This window comes from Pyrgilauda ruficollis, unplaced genomic scaffold, assembly GCF_017590135.1.
Source record: "Pyrgilauda ruficollis isolate IOZ18807 unplaced genomic scaffold, ASM1759013v1 scaffold64, whole genome shotgun sequence".
Taxonomy (NCBI): domain Eukaryota; kingdom Metazoa; phylum Chordata; class Aves; order Passeriformes; family Passeridae; genus Pyrgilauda; species Pyrgilauda ruficollis.
The window spans coordinates 3,145,392-3,159,292 of NW_024528155.1; the positions used below are offsets into that span (position 1 = coordinate 3,145,392).

At 37.7% G+C, this 13,901-nt stretch overlaps 1 protein-coding gene across 1 annotated transcript in view; it reads left to right on the forward strand.

Moving 5' to 3' along the window:
- Positions 1-12,467, forward strand: part of PGGT1B (protein geranylgeranyltransferase type I subunit beta) — a 34,224-nt gene extending 21,757 nt beyond the window's left edge. The window contains 5 exon segments of the mRNA XM_041484141.1: positions 4,759-4,804; positions 6,473-6,657; positions 6,970-7,078; positions 10,335-10,469; positions 10,472-12,467. Coding sequence (XP_041340075.1) covers positions 4,759-4,804; positions 6,473-6,657; positions 6,970-7,078; positions 10,335-10,469; positions 10,472-10,515 — 519 coding nt within the window. The 3' untranslated portion in view covers positions 10,516-12,467.
- The last annotated feature ends 1,434 nt before the right edge of the window (positions 12,468-13,901 follow it).

Below are 13,901 nucleotides of genomic sequence, written 5' to 3' on the forward strand. Positions count from 1 at the left end.
GTGAGAAACAAGTTTAAAAAAAGACTTCAAAATCTCCTGCTTCAGACCAAGTTGCTTTTTATTTGTTGTTTATTTTTAAAGGAGGTAGTTGGATGCCTTAGTATTTCTTACTGTACACCTCAAGAAGCATTCTGGCACACTGCCATAGTCCTGGACAGACTGAGATGATCAAGGCCAGGGCTCAGTCATACAAGGATAGGGACCTGCAGTCTGTTCACATCCTAGTAGCACCTTTTATCCCATTTCCCCCTCTGTTTCCCCTTGCTTGTTCTTCCCCAGTCTGCTTTGATACTTCTGTTTCTTACCACTGGCCCTTTCCCTAGCCATCCCGTAGTAAGTTGTGCAGTTGTGTTCTGCATTCCCCAGAAAAATGCCCATGAAAAGTGGGTTTCTATACAATTCTGGAATCTTCCTCCCCTGCCTCCTGTAAGATCCCTTCTCCCATAGTTGGTAGCTCACCTTAGTTAGCATGGGTTCTCAGCATGAGACTATCCCTGCTGAATCCTTTCAGTGGTTTTCACCCAAGGACAGTGACGTATCCATTCTCCTTTCACAGTCTGAGAGAGGAGCTTAGGCAGGGTGCTTGCTCTTACTGATTAGGTTGGGAGTATTCTTCCTCCTCTGATCATTTCTGGACCTTAATGTTTACTGAGATCAGTCTTTAGTCAAATAGCTTGGCAAAGTTACAGTAGGAGAATCAAGTGTTACAAAAGAATGGAAAACAAAACCCAACTGCAAAATCCTCATTGTGGTTCTGTACATCACACTGTCTGTTAGTTAACCTTGTGAACATTTGAGTGCAGTTTTGATCCCAAAGGAGATGGTGGAACTCAGAATGGGACAAAGAAAGTTGAGTTGAACTGTAAAAGGTACGAATCAGCTTGTGTAAAAGGAGTATTTAATATACTAGGAGTCTTTATTCTGGAAGTGAGATTGTTAACTGGAGTGTGACAGTGATATGTAATGTAACAGGCAGCTCTGAAAAAATACAGAGAGGGAGTAGCAACTGTTTCTTTCTAAGAACAGACAGAGAACTTCATATGAGGCCATTGACAGGGCAGGTAAGTGGAGAGTTTTTGAAAGTTTAGAGCTTTGAAGTTGTACTGGAGATTTATTGGGTAGTGTGGTCTTGAACCAAATTTAAACTTTGCTTCTAGAGCTTAGAATTAATTGTTGCACCTGCAAAATCCAGTCATTATGTTCCTATTGGAAAAATAGGTACCATTTTAAAAAAACCTAATAATTGAAGCCATATAATGGCAAGACATCTTGGAAGGCCTCCTACTAATACTTCAGTTCACCAGTAAAGTAGAACTAAGTCTTGGCATGGTCAAAGTTCAGAAGACACTGTGGCTTATCACAAAGGTTGTGTCTTTTCCTGGCTAGCTCAGAGAATAACTTAGATAGGTCCTATAAGCAGTCCTCTGTAAGGAGCAGTCATTCCAGCATGTAGAAATGTACAGCAAGACACACTCTATTTTTGTCCAGGTTTACTGTGAACTGGTAGGTAACTCTACACTGTGTTCAGTAGGACTTCTTTAAGCCACTTGTGTGCTGTGAATTCACTGCAGAGTTGATTGCACATGTACACTAGTTCTGTCTGTGTTTACTGGGTTTTCACTCCTTGGCCTACCAGTATTTCTGTGAGTTAATTCAGTTGCAAGGCGTCTGGCAGTTCTAGGAAAAACATAAAACTTTTGCATCCTGCTTGGTCACATTTAGAAGCTGTGAATGTGTTTGAAGAAGTCTCAAGACATTCAGGGAGTAGCCCGTTGTGAAGATCATTTCACAGCAGTGGTTGTTCTTTTCTTTTATTCATTCATCTCTTTCTGCCACTTTCCTTGAGATGTATTTCAGTTTAATTATCTATCATAGGAGCCAGATATTTCTTAAAGTGTATCTCATAAATAAACACAATGACTGTGAAATGTGGCATCCGAGAATGTTAGCTTGATTTCTCTCCTTAAGGTTTTGTAGATGGTGCTAGAACTAACCTATACAATGGAACAATTTAAAGTAAATTCTGTTTGAGGTTGTTTCATTTGTTACTCCTTGTGTAACTAACGGTGCCATTAACAACTATAGGCTTTATTGTTAGTGCTTATTCCTGTTTTGCTACAGTGTCACCTCATTCTGTCACTTTCTTTAGTTATAAAAAAGAAGGGTTTGCATTGCTTTGACAGGAAGGTGTGGTTTTGATTTACTGTTGTGTGTCACTCGTGTGCACCTAGATGAAGCACATGACAGTTAAAAGAACTCCTTTCAGTTTTTCAAATTGCCATACATGTGAAGTGTAACTGATCTGGATTGAGAATAATGTAACTGGTTAACCACAGTACTCTTTGTTATAAGCTTGTGGACTTTTCAGCTTATTCTTTGGAATTTGTTGCCTTTAGTGATGCAGTGTAAGAATTGTGACATACAATTGAATACCACTGAATGAGGAATTGCATTTGTTTAGTTAGGCATGTCAAGAACAGCAAGAGATTGGAACATACACCATGTTTAAAATGTTAAAAAGAATTGCATCTTCATATAGAATAGATAGCCTTCTTGTTGTTGTTTGACTGAAAAAGTGTTCATACAATGCTGATCACAAAAATAATTCTGGACCAGTTTTAAGTCAGTAAAGTAGTCAGATTTCAACACCCAATTTTTAGCAGTGTAGATTGACTCTTGTCTTTCACATTCAAAATTCAGATATATCACTAATCAAAAGACAGCAAACGCTAGGATGCTGAGAATTTGAGTGACTTCGTGACTTCCAGAGACTCAGTAACACTGCTCTTTGTAACAACACTTTTTTTTTTTTTTTTTTTTTTAAGTAGAGATATTGCAAGAAGCTTTTAAAATATCATCTGCTTCTTCTAGTATAGTCTTCTTCAAATGCACTTGTATTGGTCTATTGATACATGTAAACTGGTTGTAAAACTTGTAGACTTTGAAGTGAAGATTTTACCAAACTGGATTTTCACATTTCCTGGGGACAGTATTTAATTATGCAGTTTTCATGCTGCAATATCAAGAGCTCCTTTTGCATTCAATTTCTGGAATCTTTTCAAAAGGACCAAGAAATGAAAGTATTCCCTAGCTCTTTAAGGCACACAAGTCCCCAGAGAGCAGCTGCTGTCTGTAAATAAATAGGTATCAGTTAGCCAAGGGTCAGTTATTGTCTGTTAGAGTTTAAAGCTAATTATACAGCTCAACATAGCAGTGTCTGGGATGGACACTTAATAGCTTTTCTCTAGAGCTAATGACTTTGTCATACATAAAGCAAGCCACCTCCTCTTAAAATTGCTGTTCGTAGAGTTAATTAGCTTTGCCAGCATAGCTTTTCTAATCAGCTTGCCTTTTCTTAGCAATTAATGCATCTGTGGAGTGTGGTAGCACATTTGTATTGCATTCTCAAAAGCTAGTGAAAAAGGAAGAGTTCACACTGTGTGCTTTAACATTCAGAAGTTGATAGAGATTACTAAAATTTACTGGTTCAACTCTGAGAAATCAAGCTGCAGCTTGAAGTGTATGTATCAAATATACAACTTGCAGCAACAACTCAAAACTAGGAGTACAATTTTAGTGTAGCTTCTGTGTCATCTTCTGTTCACTTTTTTTCCCTCAATGTCAGCTTTAAAAGCTCATGCACAGAATAATCCTTCGGTAATTTCTAAAGATACGATAGTCCTGTAGCCATTCTTTGGTTAGGACTGTGGGAGTCATTATTGGTTTGTCAAGGTGTCCTGTGTCTACTAGCCACTGTTTTAGAGAAGACATGAGAAATTCATAGTCAGCACCTGGAGGATGTGGGGGAAAGATTTTTGGTGCTTTGTGTCTGATCGGATACTGATCCAATCCTTAATTGAGCAATTGTTGTAGAATACATTGGGCCTATGTAATTTAACTTCAAGAGTTACACCTCATTGTTCCTACTAAGTAGGTATTTGTTCAGAGATAATTCATTAAGTGTACTATGAACTCTTATAAAATAAATATTTTCCATTTTATGAATAATTTCTTTTGTGATGATCTTTTGTTTCTTTTCAAGTGAAATGATTGAATGGATTTTTAGGGAAGAAAGATTATTATTCTTACATTTTGTTCCTAGATTGCTTGTGACAGACATAAACTATGATACTCTTGGTGCTTTGTCAGATTTGAGTTTCCCCTTTTGTTGCACTTAACAGAGTGGTTTTTCAGCGCTGCAGTGATATTTTTTAACAGTAATATTTGATGGGCCAGTTTAAGTTTATTCAAATGCATGTTATAATTTTCTTCTTGCTTCTGGTTCCCTTCTCATTGTTTTTTAAAGCCTGATGTACTTGCTTCTTACTGAAGAATTGCTTGGATTTAAGTATTCTATACACAGTAGTACTTTGCATTTTACCTCTTTTTTAAAAGTTAAACTGCTCTTGGATTAGAGACAGATTAAGTTTAATTCTGTTTTGTTTTGATTGCAAATTCTTTTTTTTCTTTTTATACCTGCATTACATGGTTTTTTTTTTTTTTGTGGTTTACCCTTTCAGGTTTCTGACATGTCACAACTAAAATGAATTCCATGAAAGTCATAAAAACTTCCTGCATTGAAAAAGAGCTGATTTGTTAACTGTGTTGTGGCAAGAACTTATGGAGGTTCAGAATTTAATGAGGTTAAATTGTGGCAATGATCTGATGATAATTTTGCTGGTAAACTAAGAATTGCAATGTCTATCAAAGTGCTGTGGTTCTAAAGTAACTGCTTTGTGGGATTTTTTTTTTCTTCAGTCTTATGATAATGGCCTGGCACAGGGAGCTGGACTGGAATCTCATGGTAAGAATGTCAAAGTGTTCTACACCTTCCAGAGTGGTATTGAAAATGCTGTAGGAGGTGCAGGGTATGCCATACTTTTCCTTCTTTTCTGATTTTTAAGGAAGTTGTGTGAGGAGGAGCAAATCCAAAGCATACCTCCAATATCACTTCTTCCTTTAGATCTAGCTTATTATCTGAACAGACAGGCTTTTTTTAATCACTCCCATTAATCTTATCTCATGCGTGTGTTGTTGAAAGGTGTTGCTTGTAGTTCTCAGCTGTTGCTGACAGAGCAAACTTATTCCACATGCACCATTGTGACTCTGAGGATTTTATCTGCAAGAGATTTTGTGCGATGTAACTGATCATTTCCAATTTCAACAGCTTTGGTAAAACATAGAAACATTTCCTCTGATAGATACAGCATCTTGTGGGTTGTGGGTTTAAATCTTGAAGTAACAGTTAATTTTTGTAAAGAGTTGGTAGATCTGAAGATAGGAATCCCCAAGAGACTGCGATTTTTAAGCAAAATGTTTCTGTGCCATGAAGTAGCAGTCTGCTTGTGACTGAGGAGTTTTTGGCTTTTAGGTGACTGATACTATATCTAGTGCTGTGGTCTGTTTGCCTGATTGGGCCAAGGTTGGACTTGATGATCTTGAAGGTCTTTTCCAACGTAAATGATTCTATGATCCTATCAAATGTATGTTATCTTTACCCTTAGTATTGAGCTTCGTTAGGATTTTGTCTGTTTCCTTCTTGCTGGATCAATAAAGCTGAAAAATTTAAATTATACTTCTAGGTATTAAAACAATTGGTTAATTAACTTTCTGTAGAATGTTAGTGATAACAAATAGCAGTACTTCAGCACTGCATTTCAGCATCAGAGTGAAAATAATCTTACAGCTCCTGGGGTCTTCCAGCACCAGGGTATTATAAGGAACTTTGGGGCCCAAGTCTTCTGTCAGCAGCATGCTTATGGTCTTTCCCACCCTCTGATTTTTTCACATCAAGTATTTTACTCAAAATAAAGTTTGATGGGCTTTAAAAAGTGGTGGCTGGGCTACACAAAGAACATGAGTTTATCTTTTTTACCATGCAGTTTCCTTGACAGCAAAAAATTCCTTAGAAGCACAATTTGTATGTATCGCAACTATGAGAGCCCAGGAACCTTTTCACCATATTAACTGTGCACTTTTTTTTAAAATAATTTTAGTTTGGATTTTCTTTTTCCTTCTGCTCTCCAGACACTTCTGTCTGTTTATATTCTCTGGGGGATTGTGTCCGAGGCTGGCTTTGGCATCTCTGCTTCAGTCTGATTGCTGGCATTCCAATAGCTTTCTTTTTTAAGTTACAAGTGAAGAAATATTTCTGTTGCAATTCCATTTACTTGTTTCTGGACTGCTGTGTAATGTAAATTGCACAGCATTGTGAGAAGAAACAGTTTTAAGAAAATGAGCTGGTTTATTTCTACAAGAGATGGGTTGAGGGGTTCCCCCCCCACCTTTGACATACCTGCTGAACTAGAATATTCTTATTTATTTGGATTTTAGACTCACAATTTACTTTTTCATACTTTTAAAAGTCCATTGATTTAATTGCTAATAGCTTAGTTAAAGTTCTCACTGAGATCATACAGACTTCAGAAAATCTGTGAATCAAAGCATAGCAAACCCTGCTCTCTCTTCACAGGGGGCTCTACATTTTGTGGTATTGCATCACTGTGTTTGATGGGCAAACTGGAGGAAGTTTTTTCAGAAAAAGAGCTGAACAGAATAAGAAGATGGTGTATAATGAGGCAACAGAATGGATACCATGGACGACCCAACAAACCTGTAGACACTTGCTATTCCTTTTGGGTGGGAGCAACACTGAAGGTAGTGTACAGAACAGGTGTAGGGATAGTTATTGACTTGTTTTGATTTCTTTAAGCACTATTTTCTTTGCTTGAAAGAGTTAGATATTTGACACAAGTGCACCAATATTCACCAATGACTATAAATGTCTTTCATCTTGCAAAAAATGTCAGAAATGGAGGTTTACCAGATCAGTGCTATCTGTGCTGTTACTGCTTATCTCAAAAATAGGCACTATATTCTAGTGTTAAAAATATACTAAGACTTAGTTAAGACGTAGTGTTAAAAGTATACTAAGACTTATATTACTGTTACAATATAATTTCTTTTCAGCTCTTGAACATATTCCAATATACAAATTTTGAGAAAAACCGAAATTACATCCTGTCAACTCAAGATCGCCTTGTTGGTGGATTCGCCAAGTGGCCAGACAGCCATCCAGGTAAAATAACTTCTCAAAATTGCATTGAATGCGTTCTAAGTAAGAAACAAATTCCAGCAGACATCTGAGAGGTGTAAGGGAAACTGTATCCTTCCAAAAAATAAAAATACCCAGAAAAGCCAAAAAAACCAACCAACCAAACAAACAAAACAAAAAAAAAAAAAAAACCCTAAAAATATAAAAGTGTTTTCATTCTTGAAGTGGAAAGAGGAAGATGAAGATTTTCCTTGTTCAGCCACAGAGGAAGTGAACTGTTGTTTTTTATATTACTGTTAAAAGAGTATTATTGTCTATTTTGTATGTGTTTAACTGTTCTGCTTAAAGGAATCTCTGTGTTGTAGGAATCTCTGTAAATTGAGTTTAATATATCAAAATATTTGTTTCTTTAGTAAATTAATAACTTAAGCATATTCAGAAGTCATTGATATATGTAAAAACAGTCAAAGTTTACACAATCATGTACTGTGATTTACAGGTTGTGTTTATACAAGTATGTCTGACAGTTATTATGCTTTCAGAAGTGGATAATTTGAAGTAGTGAAAAAACTCAAAAGGATGTTAAAATTTTGTAATTTTCAAAGTTGTTAGAATTCAATTAAGGTATTGCAAGCTTCTGAAAACAAAGCTTGTGCCAGTAGTGTTTTCAGTGCCTATTTTGTACAGGGAAGGTAAACTGTCTATGTAAACTGACCAAATAAGATAAAAATTTAGTCATAATAAAGGAAGAGTCTGTTTAGAAACTGTGCCCTGGTATTTGATCTGTTGATAATTTCATTTAGAACAACAGTTCGGATTTTTTCAAGGTGAACCCACACTGAAAATACAGTGCTTGTGATAGATTTGCTTCTGCCTCTTCCCTGAAAACCAGTTTAGTATTTCTGAGGAATTTAGATGTATTTCTTCCTCATCATAGAGATTTAACAGTATCATTTGGAGAGAGTGTTTTGGTTTATCTTAATGAAACATTTACCTTGTGAGTCAGAGATTAGAAAAGTCTATTTCAAATACCCATCATGTGTTAACCTGTCTTAATTTCCTTTTATGACAAGGTTGTCCCCCTGGCTGACCAAGGGAAGCCAGTTGATATAATCTAAGGCTTTCAGTAGTGTTCCTTCCAAGATCCTTCTGGACAAACTGTCCAGTACATGGCACCTTGAGTGAGGGACAGTTCTGGTGACACAACACAAAAAAGACACGGAGCTGTCAGAGAGTGTCCAAAGGAGGTTACGTAACAAGGATGGTGAAGGGCCTTGGGGTGAAGCCGTGTGAGGAGTGGCTGAGGTCCCTTGGTCTGTTCAGCCTGGAGGAGAGGAGACTGAGGGGAGACCTCACTGCAGCTACAACTTCTTATGAGGGGAAGAGGAGGGGCAGGCACTGGTCTTTCCTTTCTGGTGACAGTGACAGGACATGAGGGAGCAGCCTGAAGTTGCATTAGGGAGGTTTTGCTTTGATATTAGGAAAAGGTTCTTTATCCAGAGGATGGTTGGGCACTGGAACAGGCTTTTCAGGAAAGTGGTCATATCACCAACCTGAGAGAGTTCAAGAAATTTTTGGACAATGCTCTTGGGCCTGTGGTGTAACTCCTGCGTTGTCCTGTGCAGAGCCAGGAGTCAGACTTTGATTGCCTTTGTGGGGTCCTTCCAACTCAGGATATTTTATAATTCTATGATTCTCTCTTTTAGTACAGTTCTGACTGTTTGAGATAAGATTTTAAAAAAGCAAGATAAATAATAATTGTTTTCCTTTGCTGTGTGTGTGCATGTTTGTGTATTTTCCAGGCTTACTGTAGCATTTTTTCCTCAGGCAGATGGTGGCATAAGTCTGTGCTCATCTTTCTAAGGAAAAAGTAAAAAGTGCAGTTCTGATACAAAGAAAGACTATAAATGCAACATTGCAAAGTTTGCTTCTCTGTTTTCATTGTTATAGATACACAACTGAGCTTCCTGCAAGCTCAGTCTCATATCTGAACAGCAAGTTGTCTTTTGATCATTTTGACACTATAAAGATTCCTTAGACTTAATCAGAATTGGATTTTAACTTCTGTGGCTCCTGCTTTGTAAAAGCTCTGTTTAAATTGGGAACTCAAGCTGTTTTTGCTGTGCAGTAATGTTTTAAAGAAGAAGACTAGAAAAAATTTCAGAAGACAGTCAACTACTGGTGATAATCTATGTGTTATATGGACTTGCAATGTTAACAAGTAACTCTTTCCAGCTGATTATTCAGGGAAATAATATTTTGTAGTCTTGCTGTGTTCCCATGCTAACAGACATCAAAATATTGTTGGTTGTGGAGGTCACTAGCATTATTTAACACAGAACTGACAGGACAAGAAGAAACAGCCTCAGGTTACACTGGAGGAGATGTAGATTGTATAGTAGGAAACATTTCTTCACCAGAAAGGTTGTAAAACATTGGAACAGGCTACTCAAGGCAATGTTTGAGTCACCATCCCTGGAGATACAGTATGGCACTTAGGGGCAGGGTTTAAGGATTGGAGTCTGATCTTGTCCAACCTAAATGATTCTGTGATCATGTTAGTGAGATACTAAATGATTGACACCTACACAGAGTGCTACGTGTTGAGCTTTTTCAAGGGGCACATGAAATTCCCATCATCTTTCTATCTTTCACCTGTGATTTCAAGGGCAGATAATCCAATCTAATAGCTTGCTGCTGCCCAGAGGAGGCAGACTCAGCGAGCTGCAACCCTGGTGTAAGGTGGACATCAGGAGCAGCATGGAACAGGAGAATAAGCGTATCCCATTTTGGTGGCAGTCATCTCTTGATCAAGCTGCATGAATTCTCGTCCTTAGGATAGTCGCTGAGGAAAATGGGAAGCTAGGAAAAGTAATGCCTTCTTCAGTTTCTCTAAGCTGCTGTTGGCAGCTATTTCCACTAATTTTGTTGCTTCAGTAGTTAGCTGCTCATAAAGTAAACAGCCAAAAAAATGCTTGCAAGAAAAAAAAACTTGCTTTCTGGACTGGTTATTTTCAGATACTTAAATCCTTTTGCTTTTTGGCTGTGGCACTCAGAAAAAATGAAGTAGTGTACAAGTTGTTATAAAAGAAATCTGGACCTTAGTTCATACTGGTAGCTCTGGGCAGAAGTGTTTTCCTTCCATCAAAACTCAAGTTTAAAATATGGCACCTAATTATTTGTTTTCCTTTGTTGTAATTACTCTGAGGTGTTTGAATGTGGGCTGAGTATTGGCTGTTACAGCCTGAATTTTTTTTTCCCTTTTCTGTCTGTCTTTCAGATGCTTTACATGCCTACTTTGGGATCTGTGGTTTGTCATTAATTGGAGAATCTGGTATTTGCAAAGTTCATCCCGCCCTAAATGTAAGCACAAGAGCATCAGAGCGTCTTCACCACCTTCATCAGATCTGGAAAACACGGACTTTAAACAGCGCTCAGACAACACACACCTCTCTACATGACTGATTTAGACTTGAATTTAGTTCTGGTAGCATAACTGTAGCCCAGGGTTAAAAGCCATGTATAACCAATGTGCTCTTTTAAGTGCTGGAGTCATACAATCAGATCTGTGTTGCTGGCATCACTTTGATAGGGAGTTGCCTTCAGCAGGTTATTCTGCATTGTGAAATGGGGAATATTTTGATTATATAGAAATTTGTCACCGCAGACTGTAAATGGCTTTTCAGATGGCTTTACTTCTAAGAAATCCCTTGAGGCATTTAAACTTCATTTTAATTTTATTTTTTTAAATTTGTGCATACTGTGTCAAAATATATAATGGGGAAGTATTTTCAAAATTGTTTACATATCATACAGTATAGCACAGAACGTTGAAGTTCTTTATAATCTTACTGTTTGACATATTTTTGGGTAGAGAATCTCTCACATTAAGTCTCAGTTAAAAATTACCTATTATCATCAACTTTCAGATTCCATAAACTTTGTTTTTCATAAACAAATTAATTAAATACAAATAAAATTATTTTATTCAATATACTGGACTTTTAAGGTTGTGTGGCCTTACTAAATGGATCTCATAATTCTTCTGAATAGGTTTTACACAGATGCAGTGGATTGTTAGCCAGACAAAGAGTTTTCATCTGAAGTAGTTTCTTCATGTGAAGTTCACTAAGAGTGTGGCATATTGATGTGCATCAGTAAGAGATTTTCAGCCCAGTCTTTTGGAAGCATACCTGTATGCAAGAGTAGCATTAGAACCTGCTTCCAAAGACAAACCTTTGCAATACATTGAAGTTGTTCAAATTAGAGTAATGATGAACATTCTCAGCTTCTTTAGTGCTTTACTAGTGCCTTACTTTGTATGCTTGAAGTGCTGTTCACAGTTGAAGCAAGTAATTTTGCAGCTGGTGTGTTTGTGGCAGGTCAGTTTGTGCATTCAGTAGACACCACAATGTCTTTCTACTTGCCAGTCATTAACAGCACTTTTTTTTTCTAAAGGTTCCAAAGACAACTGAAGACTTCCTAAAACAGGTTAGGTGCACCATTTGCCACTGCTGAGCCCAAAGAAACAGGATGTAGATCTTTTTGGTCAGCAAAAAGAGCTTTGGGGATAAACATGATTCCTGTTTTGCAATGCAGGGCAAGTGAGAAGGGTCGTGTAGCTTGTACCCCTAGCACACATGTCAGAGAGGTCCAATAGGTATCTTTAGGCTACGAGAACAATCCCATTGCCCAAACCTGTAGCAGCCTTCCTACCTATATAGATAGGTTTTATTTCTATAGCAGATTAATTTTCATGGCAGCTTTGGGAGCATGACTAGTGATGGTAATCTCCTTGGAAAAGCAGAGGAGGAACAGGGTGGGGTGTGTGTGATCTAGACACGTCCCAGTAGACACTTTACTTGGAGGAGGAGAGACTCAGTAGTTGTAAAAACTGGAAAGTCCAGAGGGGTGGAACCAAGAGAACTGTGAGGTTAGTACTGGAGAGGGGGAATAAGGTGCTTGAGTGGGACTGTTGCAGAGTAAGAGAAATGAAAACTGAGAGATACTGAGGCTGGAGGCAAGAGAGAAGAATGTGGAGCAGTAATGGAACCAAACTGGTGGAAATTATTTGAGTTGCTTAGGGTAAGATTAGGGAGCGAAAGAAAGGTACTGACTCGAGGAACATGAAGGAGTTAAGGGGAACAGATAGAGTTTGGGAATTGGTTTTATTGCCCACAAGCCAAGATGACCAGAAGTCCAGCCACAAGTAAAAAGAATTGCAAGATACCTAAAAGAGAAGATCTCCCAGACAGGGGGCTCACTACAGCAGTTTCTGTGGGAATCACATTTTCCTGGATAGGTTTAATGGGATATTGGACAGCAAAGGCTAAAGTAGTTTCCCTGAGCAGAAGTCTCTAAGGTCATGGGGGTCTACCTAGATGAAAACCCATTTAAAACCAAACAACAAAAATCTTGAAGTAAAAATTGATCAAAAAAGCATGGTATTTTCTTGTCTTTACATCAGATGGTGACAACAAGTTGACTTCATGGTAGGATAGGTTGGGTTTCTGGAACACAGTGTAGTGCCAATGAAGATGAGATGTAATTGTAGCTATCCATCCTCACCACTGCTTCTCTGCCTTGCTGGTGAACCATCTTTGAGTTTTTTAGCTTTTACTACATACCGTGGTAGAGGCAGTAGCTTTGAATTTCAGAAGAGTTGAATATGGTGTTCTTAGTCTCTGCTGGGAAACAGTCTAAATATTTGTTCTTACTTAGCTTAGTGAAAAATTATGTATTTGATTATCATGAGGCAAATCCATACTTGCAAAATCCTGAACTATGGTTCCTGACTTGTCCTATGTGTGACACATTCTCATCTGTGAGGCTCATCAGTCTCTCAGCAGAAAATATGGGGGTAACAGTGAAAAATCATACTATGTGAACAAGAAAAATTCTCATGGCAAGAAATTTAACCTTTTCTGTCTCAAAAAACAGGTAACATTTCTTGCTTGTTTTCTGTAAGCTACCCTGCGTTCTTTATATGGATTTTACATTTCTTATCTCCTTGGCCCCAGTTATTCTACAACACCTTTTCAGGCTGCATGTTGACTGTGGAGCTAGCTTTTCCTAAAGGTTGCACAAGGCATATTTGTTTCTCATTAACCCAAAGTTTGATGAAGGCAGCAAAATACCTATGCTTTCATCTCACATTGAGTATGTAATTGCTATAATTCTTTTGAAGTCTTTAATCTTTTTTAGGTTACTAAAAAATCAGTACTAATAACCACTTCTGCATATGTGATTTGCCATTCTGAATGTCCCAATTTATGTCAGGCAAACAGATTATGAACATTGAATGTTCCTGTGTAGCAGACATCTGGATTCTGACTGTATTGAATTGTCTCTCTGATTTTTGTGGTTTATTGTGTCTTCTGACTAGAAAAATGTTAAATGAGAAGTAAGTGGACAAGAGTTTCACAGAAGTCCATAACCTAAAATCACTTATAAAGGGGATACATCAAAATAGAGCTAAAACTTAAATGTGAACTGTGGAGTTTAAATGTAGCTAGAAAAAGCAATTGCCTACCTCTAATAATTTTGTGTTACCCACAGCTTTACATTGCTGAGACTGAACCTACATAAGGAATTCATGCATTGAATGGCTTTACCATGTGCTTGAGGATGTAAAACCTCTTGGCTATCCGGCTGACAAGTGTGAGTGCCTCTATCCTATCTGAAACACTCGCAAACTCTATGTGTGGCCCAAATTTCTCTTCCAGAAAAACAGCTTTAAAATGTTGTGTTGAACAAAGGAAGTCAAATGTATCTTTTCGACAGGATCTGAGGTCTGGGGATTTAAACATTGTCACTAGGGCTTTCAGGCCTACTTGATTTGTACATA